General features: G+C 43.3%; 1 protein-coding gene across 2 annotated transcripts in view; it reads right to left on the reverse strand.

Annotated features, from left to right (window-relative positions):
- Positions 1 to 11,381, reverse strand: part of kmt2a (lysine (K)-specific methyltransferase 2A) — a 157,892-nt gene extending 146,511 nt beyond the window's left edge. For both annotated transcript variants that reach the window (XM_078199059.1, XM_078199058.1), the window contains exon 1: positions 11,109 to 11,381. In XM_078199059.1, coding sequence (XP_078055185.1) covers positions 11,109 to 11,291 — 183 coding nt within the window. In that variant the 5' untranslated portion in view covers positions 11,292 to 11,381. The remainder of the gene's footprint in view (positions 1 to 11,108) is intronic.
- Between the last annotated feature and the right edge of the window lie 7,555 nt (positions 11,382 to 18,936).

Here is an 18,936-nt window from a genome sequence, read left to right on the forward strand (position 1 = left end):
AGTCTATGGGATTGGAGAAAATTCTCTATTGGTTGGAGTTATTCTAAGCACAAAAGGAAGGTGACTGATTGTTGGAAGTCAAGTCATCTCAGTCCCGGACGTCATTGTTGGAGTTCCTCCGGGTGGTGTCCTAGGCCCAACTAGCTTTAGCTGCTTCATCAATGACCTTCCCTCCATCATAAGGTCAGAAGCGAAAATGTTTGCTGATGATTGCACAAGTGTCAAGTATCGTTTGTGACTCCTCAGATTCTGATGCAGTCGGGGCCATCTTTGTAATTCTTCACTCCAGGAAGCTGTGGAGGCTAAGTCCTGAACATTTTCAATTCTGAGATTGATAGGCTTGTAATCAGTGAGGGAATTAAGGGTTAGGGAGATAAGGCAGGAAAGTGGACTTAAGAGTGTTAGATCAGTCATGATCTTAATAAATGGCAGAGCAAGCTCGAACGGCTGAATGGTCTATTCCTGTTACTATTTTTTATGGTCAGTCATATTACCTGCTTTGGGGAGTCAGGAGGTATGTTACGCGCTGCAGAATTTACAGCTCTCTGACCTGCTCTTATAACCACAATATTTTTTATGGCTGGCCCAGTTCCGTTTCATGGTCAATAGTAATCCCCAGGATGTTGATAGTGGGAATTCAGCACTGGTAAGGACACGTTCTCCAAGGTGGCCTTCACAACACACGACAGCGCAAAGTCGCTGAGCAGAAACTGATAGCCAAGTTCCGCACACATGAGGATGGCCTCAACCGGGATCTTGGGTTCATGTCACACTATCGGTAACCCCCACAGCTTGCGTGGACCTGCAGAATCTCACTGGCTGTCCTGTCTGGAGACAATTCACATTTCTTTAACCTATGCCTAATGCTCTCTCCACTCACACTGTCTGTATCTTTAAGACTTGATTAGCTGTAAAGATTCACATTCTAATCAGTATTCTGTAACTCGAGTTTGGGTCTCTGTATGCCTTGTTTATGAGCAGATATCCACTCCATCTGATGGAGGAGCAGCGCTCCGAAAGCTAATGGCATCTGCTACCAAATAAACCTGTTGGACTTTAACCTGGTGTTGTTAAAACTCTTACAAGGACACTGAACGTCAAGGGAAGATTGTTATGTTCTCTTTTATTGGAAATAGTCTTTACCAGCACGATGTTACTTGCCATTTATCAGCCTAAGCCTGGATATTGTCCTGGTCTTGCTCCATATGGTCCCGACTGCTTCAGAATCCGAGTCGTCACAAACAATACTTGACACCTGTGCAATCACCGGCAAACATTTCCACGTCTGACCTTATGATGGAGGGAAGGTTGTTGATGAAGCAGCTGAAGCTGGTTGGGCCTAGGACACTAACCGGAGGAACTCCAACAGTGAAGTCTCAGGATTGAGATGACTGTGGTTGTTGGAAGTCAGTCATCTTCCTTTGTGCTTGGAATAACGCCAACCAGTAGAGAATTTTCTCCAATCCCCATAGATCCCAGTTTTGCTCAGGCTTCTTGATGCCGAGGACAGGCACTCTAGTCATTCTACGGTTCATCTCTTTTGTCCATGTTCGAACCAAAGCTATATTGAGACCTGGAGCTGAATGGCCTTGGCAAAGCCTGAACTAAGCATCAATGAGCAGGTTACTACTGAGTAAGCATTGCTTGGTAGCATTATAAACAACACTTTACATGACTTTGCTGATGTTTGAGTAGATGGATAGGGTGGTAAAATGCTGAGTTGGATTTGCCCTGCTTTAGGGAGACAGGACATACTGGGCAATATACCACATTGCCAGGTAGATACCATTGTTTTACTGCAACAGTTTGACTAGCAGTGCAGCTAGTTCCAGAGCAAACGTCTTCAGAGTCAGAATGTTGTCAGGGCTCAGGGGCATTGTAGTATCCAGTGCATTCAGCCATTTCCTGATATCATAGAGTGGATGAAATTGGCTGAAGATTGACATCTATGATGCTGGAGACCTTAGGAGCAGGCCAAGATGGGTGATCTACTCAGCCCTTGTGTCTGAAGATGGCTAAAAATGCTTCAGCCTTGTCTTTTGCACTCATGTGTTGAGGGCCCACTGTCATTGAGGATGGGGATATTTGTGGAGCTTCCACCTCCGTTCAGTTGTTTAATTGTCCACTACTATTCATGACTGGATGTGGCAAGACTTTAGATCTGATCTAGTTCTAGGACCACTTAGCTTTGTCTAGCGCATGCTGCTTCTGCTGTTTGGCATGCAAGTAGTCCTGTGTTGAAGTTTCACCAGGCTGAATTTAGATATGCCTGGTACTGATCCTGGCACACCCTCCAATACTCTTCATTGTACCAGTGTTGAACCCCAGTTTGATGGCAGTGGGGGAGATAGCAAGCCGTAGGTTAGACTATGATAGAATGCAATTCTGCTGATGTCCCACAGTGCCTCACAGATGAATAGTTTTTGAGTTGTGAAATTTGTTCGAAATATATCCTATTTAGTACAATAGTATCCTCAATGTAAAGATGTGACTTCATCATCTACATGTAATGGTGCTATCAAGCCACTCATTGTGATGGTCACTGAAATCCACCCCCACCCCCCACCCCCACCACACAGTTGGACAGGACATACCCCAGGGATGGTGAGGTCTGGGACATTAGCCATAAGCTATGATTCCATGAGTATGACTACACCACGTGGTTGCTTCACAAATCTGTAGGACAGCTTTTCCAATTCTGGCACAAGCCCCAGATGATAGTACGGTTGATTTGAGGGTCGAGAGGGCTGGGGTCTGCCATAATTTCCAGCACCTAGGTTAATGCCGGATGATCCATCTGGTTTCATACTTATTGACTTTTCTGTCGCAGTTTGACGCAACTGAGTGAGTTGCTCAGCCACTTCAGAGAGCAGTTAAGAGTCAAACACATTGCCATGGTCTGGAGTCACATGCTGGCCAGACCAGTAAAGATGGCAGATTTCTTTCCCTAAAGGACATTAGCGAACCAGATGGGTTTTCATGATGGTTTCATGGTCATCGTTACTAAGATTAGCTTTCAAAAAGTTCCAGCTTTATTAACTGAATTCAAGTTGCACCAGTTGCCATGGTAGGATTTGCCTAGGCCTCCGGATTGCTAGGCCATTGACAACAACACTACATCACTTTCTCCCCCATATCCCTCAATTCCCAAGAAATTAAAAATCTGCCTGTCCCAGCCTTAAATGGATTCGATGATGGGGCAGCCACAACCATCTGAGGTAGGGAATTCCAAAGATTCACAACCCTTTAAGTGAAGTAATTTCTCTTCATCTCAGTCCTAAATTATCTGCTCCTTATCCTGACACTGTGCTCCTGTGTTTTAGATTCCCCAACCAGTGGAAACAAACTATATGCGTCCACCCTATCGAGCTCTTCAGAATTTTGTAGGTTTAAATGAGATTACCTCCGATTCTTCAAAACTTCATAGAATATAAACCCAGTTTAGTCAGCCTCCAATCATAGGGCAACTTCATCCCAATTTAGTGAATCTTTGCTGTGTTAGTCTTAGTGGTCAAGTTCAGCCACTAAGACTAACACTAACTTAAATTGAAGTCACAATGAATCAGAGGCTCAAAAGAAATAAAACAAATGTTCATAGAATCATAGAAACCCTACAGTACAGAAAGAGGCCATTTGGGCCATCAAGTCTGCACCGACCACAATCCCACCCAGGCCCTACCCCCATATCCCTACATATTTTACCCACTAATCCCTCTAAGCTATGCATCTCAGGACACTAAGGGGCAATTTTAGCATGGCCAATCAACCTAACCCGCACATCTTTGGACTGTGGGAGGAAACCGGAGGAAACCGACGCCGACATAAGGAGAATGTGCAAACTCCACAGAGACAGTGACCCAAGCCGGGAATCGAACCCAGGTCCCTGGAGCTGTGAAGCAGCAGTGCTAATCACTGTGCTACCATGCCGCCCAATGTTACCCTCACTATCACCCCAAAACACTTGTTTGGGACCAGTCTTATTGGATAGTCAGGTCAAGTTCATAAGTGGCAGGATGAAATCATTCTATTGCTGCTCCAAAATTAATTGTTCAAAGCGTCCATTAATAGGTCCACAACTCAAATTACTGGATGAGTGGATAAATGCTTTGTATGTGGTACTGAGCCTTGGAGATCATAAAGCTTTAGCATGTAGTTAGATCCCACTTGGAGTACTGCGCGCAGTTCTGGTCACCTCATTTACAGGAAAGATGTTGAAGCCATTGAAAGGGTGCAGAGGAGATTTACAAGGATGTTGCCTGGATTGGGGGGCATGCCTTATGAGGATAGGTTGAGGGAGCTTGGTCTCTTCTCCCTGGAGAGACGAAGGATGAGAGGTGACCTGATAGAGGTTTACAAGATGTTGAGAGGTCTGGATAGGGTAGACTCTCAGAGGCTATTTCCAAGGGCTGAAATGGTTGCTACGAGAGGACACAGGTTTAAGGTGCTGGGGGGTAGGTACAGAGGAGATGTCAGGGGTAAGTTTTTCACTCAGAGGGTGGTGGGTGAGTGGAATCGGCTGACGTCGGTGGTGGTGGAGGCAAACTCGTTGGGGTCTTTTAAGAGACTTCTGGATGAGTACATGGGATTTAATGGGATTGAGGGCTATAGATAGGCCTAGAGGTAGGGATATGATCGGCGCAACTTGTGGGCCGAAGGGCCTGTTTGTGCTGTGGCTTTCTATGTTCTATGTACCTTATGCAAGGGTATCCAACCTCAAGGAAGTTAGGACAATTGTGTGTGTTTGAGAGTGAGATAGAAAGGATTCCACCTGCAGGAAGGTACAATCACAGGGCACTGGTCAGGGTAGGACCACCTTCCATAATCAATTTGCATCAGTAGATAAATGGACAGGCACCACTGGACATTTAGAACTATACCCCAATATCAGTCACCACTTTCAAGATAGGAGAACTAAAGGGAAGGCAGCCACACAAACACAAGACATCAGGGACGATGCAATAAAATGTATAGGGTATAAAATGTATTACAAAACTCTGATGCAGTAATGACAGTTATCCATTTCAGACCATACTGAAGTGCATGTTGCAATTTCAAAATGTTGCTTAATACCATGACATTGGACACTTGAAAAACTGCTGCATACCCTCTTATTTACAACTTTAGGAAACGTTCCATCAAACCAATGGCACTTAGATGACGGGAGTGAAGGCATGGTCGCTAAATTTGCAGTTGACACAATGATAGGTAAGAAAGTATGTTGTGAGAGGATATGAAGAGGTTGCAAACTGATATGGATGTGAGTGGGAAAACAAATCTAGTACATGGAGTTTAATGTGGGAAAATGTGAAGTTGTTCACTTTAGTAGGAAGAATAAAAAAGCAGAGTATTACTTAAATGGAGAAATGCTGTAGAATTGCGAGGTGCAGGTTAATCTAGGTGCTCCAGTGCATGAGTCACAATAAGTTAGTTTTCAAGTACGGCAAGTAATTAAGGCAGCTCATGGAATGCTATCCTTTATTACAAGGTGAATTGAACATAAAAGTAAGGATGCTATGCTTCAGTTATACAGGGCATTGGTGAGACCACATCTTGAACATTGTGCAGTTTTGGTCTCATTTTAGGATGTAAATACATTGGAGGCAGATTGATACCTGGAATAAGCGAGGTGCCTTATGATGAAATGTTAGACAAACTGGGCTTCTTTCCACTGGAATGTGGAAGAGTGAAGGATGACTTGATTGAGGCAAGAAAGATCCAAGATTGTCTTGACAAGGTGAATGTGGAAAGGATATTTCCTCTTGTGAGTGAGTCCAGAACCAGGCGGCAGTTTTTAAATTAGGAATCGCCCTTTTAGAACATAGAACATTACAGCGCAGTACAGGCCCTTCGGCCCTCAATGTTGCGCCGACCAGTGAAACCAATCTAAAGCCCCTCTAATCTACACTATTTCAATATTATCCGTTTTAGGATACAGAAGAGGAGAAATGTTTTCTCAGAGGGTTGTGCAACTTTGGAACTCTGTCTCAAGAGGGTGGTGGAGGCAATGTCATTGAATATTTTTAAGACAGAGGTAGATTGATTCTTGTTAGATAAGGGAATCAAAAGCCCTAGGGGTAGAAGGGAATGAAGAACTTGAAACAGAAACAGCCATGATCTCATCAAATGGTGGAGCAGGCTTGAAGGGTCAAATGGCCTATTTCTGCTCCTATTTCAAATGCCCATGTGGAAACATGTAAAGCTTTTCTCTATAGCTCATTAAAAATCAATATCGCCAAGCTCAACCAAAAAGTAGCATCCCTGGACTTGAGCATATCATCCAACGTTCCCCTCTGTATCTCACTGTCCAGTAACCCAATATTGCCACCACCCCACTTTGACCCCTGCTAGAAAGCACATGACCTTAGCGAACAATTATGCATATTAGTCTCTATTGCAAAGTATCCGGTGGCCAAGAATTGTTGCAACACTGTCTAGCCTCAAGTGAAAAGTAGACATTTGACCAAAGTACGTTAAAGTGGGGGAAAGAAGAAAGTTGCGATGTATTTAACAGTCAAGCAGCTGACTAGTACTCTCAATCTAGGTCCAAATGTGAAGAGCAGGCATACCAGAGGACACAGGCATGGTTGGAAGCAAACCCTAATGGGTTAAATAAAAGCAAAATACTGCAGATGCTGGAATCTGAAACAAAAGCAGAAAATGCTGGGAAATCTCAGCAGGTCTGACAGCATCTGTGGGGAGAGAATAGAGCCAATGTTTTGAGTCCAGATGACCTTTCATCAGAAGGGTTAACATGGTTGTGAGAGGGCACTGGGATTCTGAAGAATTAAACACATTTCCCAAAGTGTTGCCTGCTTTGGTAGTTTAGTGTATGCAAGTTTAGCAAAGCCTCAAGTGTCAAGAAGTGGGTGGATCACAAAGCATGTCTCAGTGTACAGATTAATTACTCTCACCAGTTCATTTCTGGGTTAGCAAAGTCAGGTGCAAGTTCACTTGCAGAATAAAACATAGCACTGCATTTGGGAACAATTAGCTTCACTGGAAATTCTGCCTTAGAACTTAAGACAATGGATATATCTTGAAGACATGGAGCAATACATGCTATGCCAGTGTTGCTTAACTTTCCATCTTATTTTTATTTCATAGGATGTGGGCGTCGTCGGCAAATAGCATTTGTTACCCATCCCTAATCACCCTTGAACTGAGTGGCTTACTCAATAATTTCAGAAAGCAGTTAAGAGTTCACCACATTGCTATGGGTCTGGAGTCGCATGTAGACCAGACCAGGTAAGGATGGCAGCTTTCCTTCTCTAAATGGCATTAGGTAATCAATGATAAATTTATGGTCATTATTACTGAGATTAGTTTTACATATCAGGTTATTAATTGAATTCAAAGCTATGTCCCCAGAGCCTGGGCCTGTAGTCCAGTGACATTATCACTACACCATTATCACCATGCTCAAAAACCATGCTAGCTCTGACATGAATCAATAGAATCCCTACAGTGCAGAAGGAGGTCGTTTAGCCCACTGGGTCTGCACTGACTCTCCATATCAGATCAGCCATGATCTTATTGAATGGCGGAGCAGGCTTGAGGGGCTAGATGGCCTACTCCTGCTCCTATTTCTTATAAGGGCATCTTAGCCCAGGCCCACACCCCAGCCCTGTCCCATAATCCTACGCATTTATCATGGCCAATCCACCTAACCTTCACATCTTTGGACTGTGGGTGGAAACCGGAGCACCCGGAGGAAACCCATGCAGACACAGAGAACATGCAAACAGTCACCAAGGCCAGAAACGAACCCAGGTCCCTGGCACTGAGGCACCACTGTGCTTCAAAGTGAAGTTGAGTTTCCAAAATCAGAAAGAGAAATGATATTTTAACTCTAAACATGATTGGGATGTCAAAATGGGATACTAGTAAGGAATCCCTTCAGCTGACATGCACCTTATGACAGACCCCGCTGAACATCTTTAGATCTGTAAAAACAATTCCTGGGTGCAAAGTTTCAATATTCACAGATTCAATCTTAAGGTGAAATAAATTCTGTGTCGAGCTGCACCATTCAGAGAATAATCTTGGCTATTCCCAAGCACATTACCCTTTGTTTGGAGGGGGGTATGCATTCCATGGTCAACAACATAGCTAATATTGATGAAACCATCTAGAATTATATCAATAATTTTGCTGCAGGCCTTCCCTCTCCAATGCACAGTTGCATTTCACAACAAAGGCCCACTCACCAAAATCATACACAGCCAGAATGCATTGACAACAGATCAATAAATTGATCTCCATTTTCAAAGAGTAACAGCAACAGAAGCTTCTGATTGAACCTAATTGAAAAGTATGTCAGCATCAATGTTGGAACAGGAAGTAAATCAATGTTATTTTAAAAATGCATTCTTAAAATGCAAATTGTTTTCAGTGAGAACAACGGTAGTAATTACACGCACCACTTAAATCTTCTTAAATCACAACTTCATTTTTTTTTAAATGCTAGCCTAGTGGGTCAACTATTCAACACATGATTCAATGTTTGGCTGCACCATAAGGATCCATAGGTTCCAAGCTTGATTCGAGTGTTATCATAGCGATTTATTTGATCACAGTCAGGGTAGCATAGTTCAGATGGCTTTGATTAGCCTGTATATTGCTGAGCTACTGAAGGGGAAAAAAGGGAGAGAAAAAAAATCTGCCTAGATTACTGCTCTTGATCAGTGACTCTGGACATTAGACATGAGCTCAGACATCAGTTGAGATTAAAATATATGCATGATGATTTTCAAGCCTTAGAAAAAGTTGAAGCATAAATTGTTTCAAATCTGTAATAACTGATCACCTTTGAATGATCTTTGACAATCAGAGGTTTCAAAAGGACTGTCTGAAGATCTGCAGCCAAGAGCTTTGTAAACGCAAAACAACGCACATAAAGTACTAGTTTTACTTTGAGTTGGTTTTATAAAAAGTCTATTTGACAGCATGTAAGTATTTTTAAAATAATAAATGTAATAGTTTAAATAGCTAGGGGAATCGTTTCAATACAAAATAAGGTGGCCCCAGGTGCCATCCCTATTCGATGAAGTGATACCCTGATTCAGGATGAAAAAAGTTGACAATTTGTAATCGCTACTGAAAGTGTATGGTGATTGGGTGTGACCATATAAGATGTAACCACAGAATGGATTCAAAGGTCTTCAGGTAGAGGAATATCAAGCTGGCAAAGCCTTCAGAATCCAATAAACTGCCATACTCCCAAGTACAGCAAGTCAGCTGCATTAACAAAAGTCATTTTTGTAATACCTTCATAATGCCCAACTGCTGACGCACTGGTCTTCTTTCAAGCTCGAAATTTTGAGAGATTTCCCTCATTTCACAAATCTAATGCTTTCCAAGTCTAAGTTATTGCAGCTCAAATGTAAATAGGGGTTACATCATCAAGAATAGGTTGAGTGATGTAGTAATCTCCCTGTCACTTTAAGGGAGGGTGGTGGGGCAGGCAGATCTGGAGATATGTGGCCCATTTTTAAGGTATGGTCACAAATACAGCAGCTAATACAATTATATCAACTGCTATGAAATACATAATGCTTTCATAAATCAAAAAAAAAAGTTTTTAAAATTCTGTTACTGTGGTAGACATGTACCAAAAAACACCCATCAATGCACATTTTGTTTTGCATATTACTGAGTGGTTACATGCATAAGTATGGAAAGGGTTTTTTGATGCTTGCCATTTTGGAAGTGCTGCTTCCTAAAGACTATGACTGTCACCAACTACCCCCACGATCTGTCAGCTTAAAAGGCTGTGGAAGTACTGCACAAGAACTACAGTTAAAAGATCTTATTTCAGAAGCTATACTTTTTTTAAAAAGACAGGACCAGCGTAGTTATGATATTCCTGCAGAACTGTACTAAATTGCTCAATGCAACTACTTGCTAGAAATAATGTGCTTCTCATATATTGCCATCAGGGGCTATTTTTTATTAAACCACAAAGCTCAAAATTACTCAGGTTTCAATGACTTTCTAAGCCAAGTAATAACATTATACCAAAATGAATCATTCAGGCCCTGAAATACTGGACAGAGGGAGGTGAGGGGGTGTGGTTAATGGAAGGTTTGCTGAGAATTTGCCAAATTATTTCTTTTTTTAAAAAAAACTTTACTCCCTTACAACTCAGAAAAAGAATCAATGATAGTTATTCCCCCACCTTCTCCCTTCAATAAAGTTGCAGAGAAAGATGAATTTCAGTTTGGGGTGGATTACAGCCTTGGGTCTCTTAAATATATATAATTTTTTTAAACAGAAGTTGCAAACGATGCATTAAAGGTGGATAAGTAATAATGGGTGGATTAGTAATGGGAGAATTTAAAAAAACATCCCCCACCTCTTCGAATGAAGTTGCAGAGAAAGGTGAATTTCAGTCTGAAGTGCCTTGGTAGTTTTACACACACACACACACACTCATAATATAATATGCACATTAAGAACCTGTAAAATGATGCATGTCGGTGCAGAGTAATGGGTGCAATTTTTTTTTAAAATGCAGAGATGCACAGGAGATGAGGGAAGGAAGGAGGGAAAAGGGGGGGGGGGGGGAGAAGGATTTAAAAAAATTGAGCAGAATTTGCTGAACATGATGGCGGTCGCTGGAGGAAAGCCCGCCAAACAGGTGATTAGAAATGCAAAGGGAGCTGGGGCTGTAACTCCAGCTCAGGGCAAGAAGAGGAGGAGGGAGGAAGGGAGGAGGGGTTGACATTTTCTTTTTTGGATTAGATATATATATTTTAAAATGCACCTTTTTTTTGGAGGAGGCGGGGGGAGGGGGGGAGGAGGAAACTTTTCCAAGAGGGAACAGGATTCCCGGAGGAGGGAAGAGAGACACACACAAGATCTTCATTTTTAAGAGAAAAAACTCGACCACCTCCCCTTTTCTCCGTCCCCTGGATGTCAGGATCTGTCAGACAGGCCGGTTGCTCCATGCCCAGCTTCCCCACCGAGCTCAATAAACACTTCACCCCCCTCCCTCCATCTCCCCCTCCCTCACCTTTCTCACTGCCTTTTCTTAAAATTTAATTTTTGGGACATTTTTTTTGTAGGGGGGTGGTGGGCGGGGGGGGGAAAAGGGAGGGGAGATTTACCTCACTGCTGCTGCTTTCTCCGAAGAGGTCGTGGAACTTGTGCAGGTTCTTGCCGATGGCGGCCGAGACGGGCAGGGCGGCGTCGAATCCGTGTTTTAAATCCTTCCTCAAGCTCGGGGTCCGCGACCGTCCCGATTTTTTCCAGGGCCGAGCTGGGAAACGGGTCCGAGCTGTGTGCGCCATTTTAGGGAGTCTGTTTGTGTGTGTGTGTGTGTGTATGTGTGTGAGGGGAGGAGGGGGGGGAGGGAAAGGAAGGTATCCCTCGCCGCCCCGCAACCTGTATAACGTAGCCGCCCCCCCTTCCTTTGCCGCCGCCGCCGCCGGCGGAGGGGGAAGTGCCCTATTCAGGGGTCGGGGCGCCAGGGAGGAGCCCGATGGGGCAGCGCAGGAGCAGGCGGGCCAGCGCAGGAGCAGGCGGCCGGCCCCGCCAGCTGAATATCTCAGCTCCGGCAGCGCCGGACTCCCGAGCTCGGGGAATTGTGGATATTCATGGTCCTGGGGGGGGGGGGGGGGGGGCGGGGAGGGGACGAGGGAAGTTGGTGTGCCGCCCTGAACCGTGAATTGCCAGCCGAGGGATAGGCACGTCGCTACGCAAGGCGGTGTTCATATTCAGCTTCCCGCGTCCCAAAATTGACCGGGAGCAAGCCAGGGAAGCCGAATAATGAAGACGCCATCGGTGGACTTCGCTGACTTAGTTATGCAATAATCAGTGGCCGGGGCCCAGAAGCCGTTAACCCTGAATCAGCATATTTCAGCAACAGCTTAGTGGTTGCAAATAGGCACACTTACAATATCCATGGGTCGGGCACTAAGCCATATTACGACATCGTTATTCCAACTGAATAACAGAGTACTGATATGGTGTCAATAATACTGTATTAGCCACTGCCCAGGGTCCAGAGAGAACTCTGCAATCATAACTCAGCAACAAAATGCAAGGATAAATGAGAAAATATTAAATGCATTTGATAAAAGTGCACAACCATTTATTTATTTTAATAATGCAAGGCAATGAAGAGTGTTGGAAACACTGCATGTAGCCAACGTGGTGAGGGTCAGATTTTCTAAACGCTACATTTGCATGTGTTTTTTTTCAATTAAAATGCAATTGAATGGGCAATTTTCTGACGCGGGCACAGACGGGGCAAACGTGCCATGTGGAAGCGCAAACATAAGTTCCTTGCTATTAATTGCTAGTCAGTTACAAAGCAGCCCAGACCCCCACACTCAACACTTGTGGTGCTGGCACCCCAGCTGCCACTGTGTGCTGTGACGCAACTTAAAATGCATTATGTGCAAGGGGAATGAGAGAGAGAGGGGAGGGAAGGAAGGAGGGGGTTGGGTTAACATGCAAATTGGGACACACACACACACACATACATACACGCAGACGCTTTTAAAGCTGAACATAGGAACAGATGGAAAGGCCCCCCCCCCCCCCCACTATCAAAAAAGCAGTCTGGATGCAGTGTCCCAGCAGTGGGAGGGACAGTTTAAAATTTGCCATTGAATGCAAGGTGACCACCTTCTGTTGTCACGAGAAATCTTGGGAGACTTGAATTTAAAAAGCATCATGCCACCCCCCCCCCCCCCCCATTTGATGCCTGGGTAAAGGAGTTTGGGGGGGGGGGGGGGGCACATGTAAACAGGCACAAGCAAAGAGCAATTTTTTTTTAGGTGGCTCGCCCTCCCTTCTCAAAATGCAAAAAAAAGTCTCATTTCAGTCTCAAATCACTGCTAAACTCTAACCTACTCCAAATCAGGGAATAAACAGAATTCAAAGGTAAGTTGGGAAGGGCAGGGATTGGGGGGGGTACACTTAAGGAGATTTTCAAACATCCTAAAAAGAACAAGGGTGGTGAAATATAGCACCATAAAACCAAAACATTACCCAGGACAAAATTTATGACTTGACAACCAGCTGGCACATTAGCAGAATGGAGGTAAGGATTCTTCCTGATCAAAAACAGAGAAAGCGAGAACTCAGATGATCTGGTAGCATCGATAGACAGAGAAAAAATGTTGAGTCTGCATGACCCTTCAGAGCATATTTTGTAGAACATTTTATACAGAACATAATATATTTTGACATTCTTCATGATCAATTTTAATTAACATAACAAATAGAAGTAGGCCATTCAGACCTTTGAGCCCACTCCACCATTCAATGAGATCATGGCTGATCATCTACTTCAACACCACTGTCTTGCATTATCCTGTATCCCTTGATATTCTTAATAGGTAGAAATCCATCAATCTCTATCTGAACCCATTCAAACACTGAGCCTCCATTGCCCTCCAGGGAAGAAAATTCCAAAGATTCACCACCCTCAGGTGAAGAAATTCCTCCTCATCTCAGTCCTAAATGACCTGTCCCTATTCTGCAACTGTATCCCTTAGATCTGGACTCCTCCAGCCAGGGGAAACATTATTCCTGCATTTACCTTGTTGAGATTTGTAAGAATTTTGTATGTTTGAGAGGACTTGTCACTCTTGCAGAGAATAAAGGCCCATTCTATTTAATCTTTCTTTTTAGGAGAATCCCTGCATCCCAAGAATTTCCACATGGGTTTCCCTCCATCCCAGGAATTAGTTTGATGAATCTTCATTACATTCCCACTATGGCAAGTACATCTTTCCTTAGGCAAGACCAAAACTGCCCAGGATGTGGTCTTATCAAGGCTCTATACAATTGCAGTAAGACAACTTCACTCCTGTACTCAAATCCTACCATCCTGAAAACCCAGTGAACCAAAGGGTAAAAAAGGCTGGACAAGCAATGGCCAGTGAACCATTTCTTTGGGGCAACAGGTACACAGTTGTAGCTGGTGAAACTCCCAAAATATTGTTATGCACATCAGGACTCACTCTTCCACCACCCTCCACCCAAACATTTGGCTTTTGCCAAATTGCAGGTAAATTGCAACATTTGAGAAGAAATTTATTTCTAGGGGAAATGTCTGTACATTAACAGGCAAATGGAAGACTGATTAAATCCTTCCATGGCAATTACTTTCAACATGTCACATAACTGGTAAAACAAAACCCACCGCACTCCCAACGAGCAAAGAAAACTAGCTACGTGCTGTTGTGCACTGCTTAGTGATTGTCAAATAATCGTCACAAACCTCAGTCATGTCTTCATGAGCAAGAATGATCAGCAAATGGCAGCAGGTTAAAAGTCTCAAGGCATTACCAGCTTAGTCCAGATACCATGGCTAGGTTAATGCACCATACAGGATTCAGCGTGTGTGTCTATATAAGTGTTCTCCTCTCACACATCATTATCCAGATTTTTGCTGGAAGGTAACAGGAATTTGTCACAGGACATTGTCCTGCCCAAAGCCGTGGGGAGGGAGAGAAGACCGATTGTAGCAATCCATCTGTTCGACCTGAAGATAGTCACCGGTAGAACAGGCCAAAAACAAACTTAGGAAAGCATGTATAGGCATATAAACTCTGCTAAAAGGAAGCGATTTGGCTTCACTCTCACTATAGCATCTTGTCCTGGGACAGCGTACATGTTAAATATTCCAGATGAGAGTTCTGTTAATAATACTAGACAGGTTATACCTGCAAAAACACACACATTGGGAATTATCCACTACAAGTGCTGACAGTATGGAATAGAAAAACTAATTCAGTAAGATCTAGGAGAAACACATGGACATAGGGATTTAAGCATATAGAATGTTTGGAACAAGAAAGTAACAGCAAAAGATGCAAACCGTGCATGCCCAGAATATCTAACAGTGATCCTCATCATAGCACAGTGGGCAACCACATGACTGCATTGGGGCAAACAGATCTGATTTTTGATCATCTGTCACTGTTGTCAGCTGGATTCAGACAGTGAGCATTACAATTAGGTTTAACGTTTTCAAAAAAAAGGCAGTAGTAGAGATGGGTACAATTTTATCTTTTAAAAAGCATTTAGACAGTTACATAGGTCAGATGGGTATAGAGATATATGGGCCAAACACAGGCAACTGGGACTAGCTTAATGGTAAAAATTGGGCGGCATGGACAAGTTGAGCCGAAGGGCCTGTTTCTATGCTGGAAACCTCTATCACTATAAAATGGGGTGGTGGTGGTTTGTGTGCGCGCGCGCAGATTACAGCAAGTCCTGCTGGAAAGTGCATGTGAACATCAGGTCAGTAGTTTAAAAATATATTTTCCCTCCCTTTTCAATTTAAAAGGGTCACCTACTGTCAAGTACAGTTGACTAATGGCCAATTAGAACCAGAGGGCACAACCTCGGGCTAACGGGACGATCCTTTAAAACGGAAATGAGGAGGAAATTCTTCAGCCAGAGGGGTGGTGAATCTGTGGAACTCTTTGCCGCAGAAGGCTGTGGAGTCTATGTGTGTGTCTATATAAGTGACACAAGTCTAATCAGACACACAAGGCTGTGGAGGCCAGGTCATTGAGTGTCTTTAAGACAGAGATAGATAGGTTCTTGATTAATAAGAGGATCAGGGGTTATGGGGAAAAGGCAGGAGAATGGGGATGAGAATGGTGGAGCAACTCGATGGGCCGAGTGGCCTAATTCTGCTCCTATGTCTTATTGTCTAATTGGGTGATGGAGTGTAAGACTCAGAGACAACCACCCCCTCCCCTCGAGAGATGAAGCACCTTCAGGAGAAAGACAGAGGGAATTCGGGGCAGGGAAATAAACTGCGTGACAGTAGAGTCCATAACCACTGAATTCACATTTCTATTGAGGGCAGTGAGAACAACCCATTAACACAAAGCAAACTTTACTATGTATTCCCTTACTCATTGGCTTGAATTTAAAAACGAGTATTGCAATGTATTTAGGCATCTCCCACCTGGGTCACATTCATCGGAATCTATTGCATAAAAGAACTTGGCATCAGCAGTGCCTAATAATGCCTGGAGGCAAAGATAATACTCAACCATAAACATACATGGCAATCTGATTAGACTTGTGTCACTTGTATAGACACACATGCTGTATTCTACATGGTGCATTAACCTAACCATGGTGTCTAGACTAAGCTGACAATGGCATCTCTTCCAACTTTCTGTAGCAATAACACACAACATTTATGCAATCATCCAATAAGTTTTTCAATGTACCTTTGCTCAGAGGCCATGTGCAGCTAGTTATCTTGCTCTGCAACCTCTCATTTTATATCTGAAGATTTTCAAATCAGATTAGTTAGATGCCCATATTGCCATGGGAACTTGGGTAGCAGGAGGAAATGTTGGTCAGAGAATCACATTTGTTTAGAGGTTTATTGTCACCCAAATGACAGCACCTCCTTCCTTTGCGGTTGGCCAAGTATGCTGATTTTGAATACAATTTGAAGAGTAGCATTGATGGCAAGAATAGCTGCAATAGGGTGTAGTTATCTATAATGGTCTTCAGTTTACTAGCTCACCATTCACTCACTCACCAAACCTAAACAAACAATCAGGAGGCAGAACCTCAGGGGGATAAGTGAACAATTATGCTTAACTTAGAGTTTGAGCAATAAATGGTCATCTAAAAACCCAGTTCCAATTACAGATTATAGCACAACTGTTCAAGCAGAATGTTTCAGTTGGTAAATCTCATGTGGACCCAAGCCTCGTAGACCAGGAAGATTCATCTTAATTGGTGGACAAGAATACTGCAATAGACGTCACTGCTTTTGTACGTGTGTGGTCTAGTGGGGAGGGTTTCCACTCCCCATCATTGTCCAATGTTACTGCGTAAAATACACAAGCAATCAAGACTGGCCTAAGATGGCTTAATTTCTGCTACCTCCAGCTGTTGACAACTGTGTCCAGCATGCAAGATTCAAATGAAAACTGCAAGACCAAGGCAAGGTAAGCAGCAAGATCCTGCCAGGGATCAAGAAATATGGAACCAAATTCAGTCAATGACAATGAGGTAGAGATCAGCAGTCTATCTGAACATAGAGGTGGGCTTGGGGGGACCAGAATGGCTCACTCTTGTTGCTACATTTAAAATAAAAAGCCCTTTAAGTCAGGTACCAGAAGGTTCCCATTACCATTAAGTCTGTTTTCTGAATCTCCAAGAGAGCAGAAAAGGGAATGTGTAGTCCCAGGGAGAGAAATGAATCTCCAGGGTCAAAGGAAAGAGCTTGTGTTACAGTAAACAATAAATCAGGGATCAATTATACATTGTGTGAGAGCTTATTGAGATAGGATGGCAGTCTGCAATTCAAAACTCTGATTATCCAAGGATTTCTGATACAATTATACACACTTGTTAATCACTGCCTAACCACCATACAACTTTATTTAATCAAACAACTGCATTCGCGATCCAGGGATCACTTGACGAAACAACTGCAAAAAGTTATGCAGTACAGTGACAGCTACTTAAAGACTATATAAAAAGTATCTAGAGAATGGCAGTTCATCCAAGTGTGACCAACAGATTGCCTGGATACTGCTAAAATCTAGAGATAGCAGCATCTCATCTTTCTGATAGGATTGTACAGATATCAGGCCACACCTGTGCTGCAGAATTCATCTTACAAAACTTTGACAGTTCGGAGATTAAGGAACCTAGTCAGGCAATTCCATCAAGACTTGATGGCCAGAGTCTGAATCTCACGGCACAGGAGGCAGCCATTCTGCTCATCACATCTTTGAAAGGGCTTTCCAGTTATTCATACTCCTCTACTCTTTCCTCATAGCCCTGGAAATTTCTCTTTATCCAGAGAAGCTACACAATATTGAAAAAAAAAATCAGGGAATATAACCGCTGTTGCTTTAGAAATGTAAAAACTCTTCATCTAAATCCACTCCACATTCAGTCTCCCTCGGTGCTCACAACATCCAATCCTCTTGCGGCGAATGGTCTGGCTGATCACGACAGATGGGTACCCTCCCAATTTTCAGTGGGGCAAAGTGTCTTTTTCAATTCATCAGAAAGGCAGGGTTTATTTATATATTTTGTAAATCTCACTGATATTCTTGGACCTTGTACCAAGGAAACTGACTTTCCCCCTAAATTCTGCTCTCTTCCAAAATTGCCAGAATGAAACTCTTCGCTCACAATCTTTGGCAGAATTCTACTAAAAATTCCATCTGATAGATCCCAATCTCTTCCAGTCTCTCTTCCGTCCCCTTTCCTGGTTCTGTTTTACTATTTTCAGTTATTCTATGAACTTTATTACCTTGTTCCCAAACACAGGAATCATCTCACACACACTACCACCTTTGAAATAAACTCAGCAAACATCCTACAGCACCTCCCCCAAGGTGTCAAAGCTTCAGAATTTCTCATCCCATTTCTTTTCCTCTTACAACCCAGTCTTTTAAAACCCAATCACAACTTTGCAACTTATTTTACCATCTCCGCTATTCTTTTTAAACCATTCATCTTGGCTTTCTGATAAAAGCTATGTAAACAGAACAAGTTTAAAATTTATAAAAATGTATTTATTAGTGTCACAGGTAGGCTTACATTCACACTGCAATGAAGTTGCTGTGAAAATCCCCTAGTCGCCACACTCTGGCACCTGTTCGGGTACACGGAGGGAGAATTTAGCATGGCCCAGTGCACCCTAACCAGCACGTCTTTCAGACTGTGGGAGGAAACCAGAGCAACCGGAGGAAACCCATGCAGACACAGGGAGAACGTGCAGACACCGCACAGTGACCCAAGCCGGGAATTGAACCACTGTGCCACCTCCGGGTGCTCAGCTTTCCTCCCACAGTCCAAAGATGTACAGGTTAGGTGGACTGGCCATGGTAAGTGTGCGGGAGTTACGGGATAAGAGGTGAAATGCTCTTTTGGAGAATTGGTGCAGACTTGATGGGCCAAATGGCCTCATTCTGCACT

The sequence above is a fragment of the Mustelus asterias genome, chromosome 27 (genome assembly GCF_964213995.1).
Source record: "Mustelus asterias chromosome 27, sMusAst1.hap1.1, whole genome shotgun sequence".
Lineage (NCBI taxonomy): Eukaryota > Metazoa > Chordata > Chondrichthyes > Carcharhiniformes > Triakidae > Mustelus > Mustelus asterias.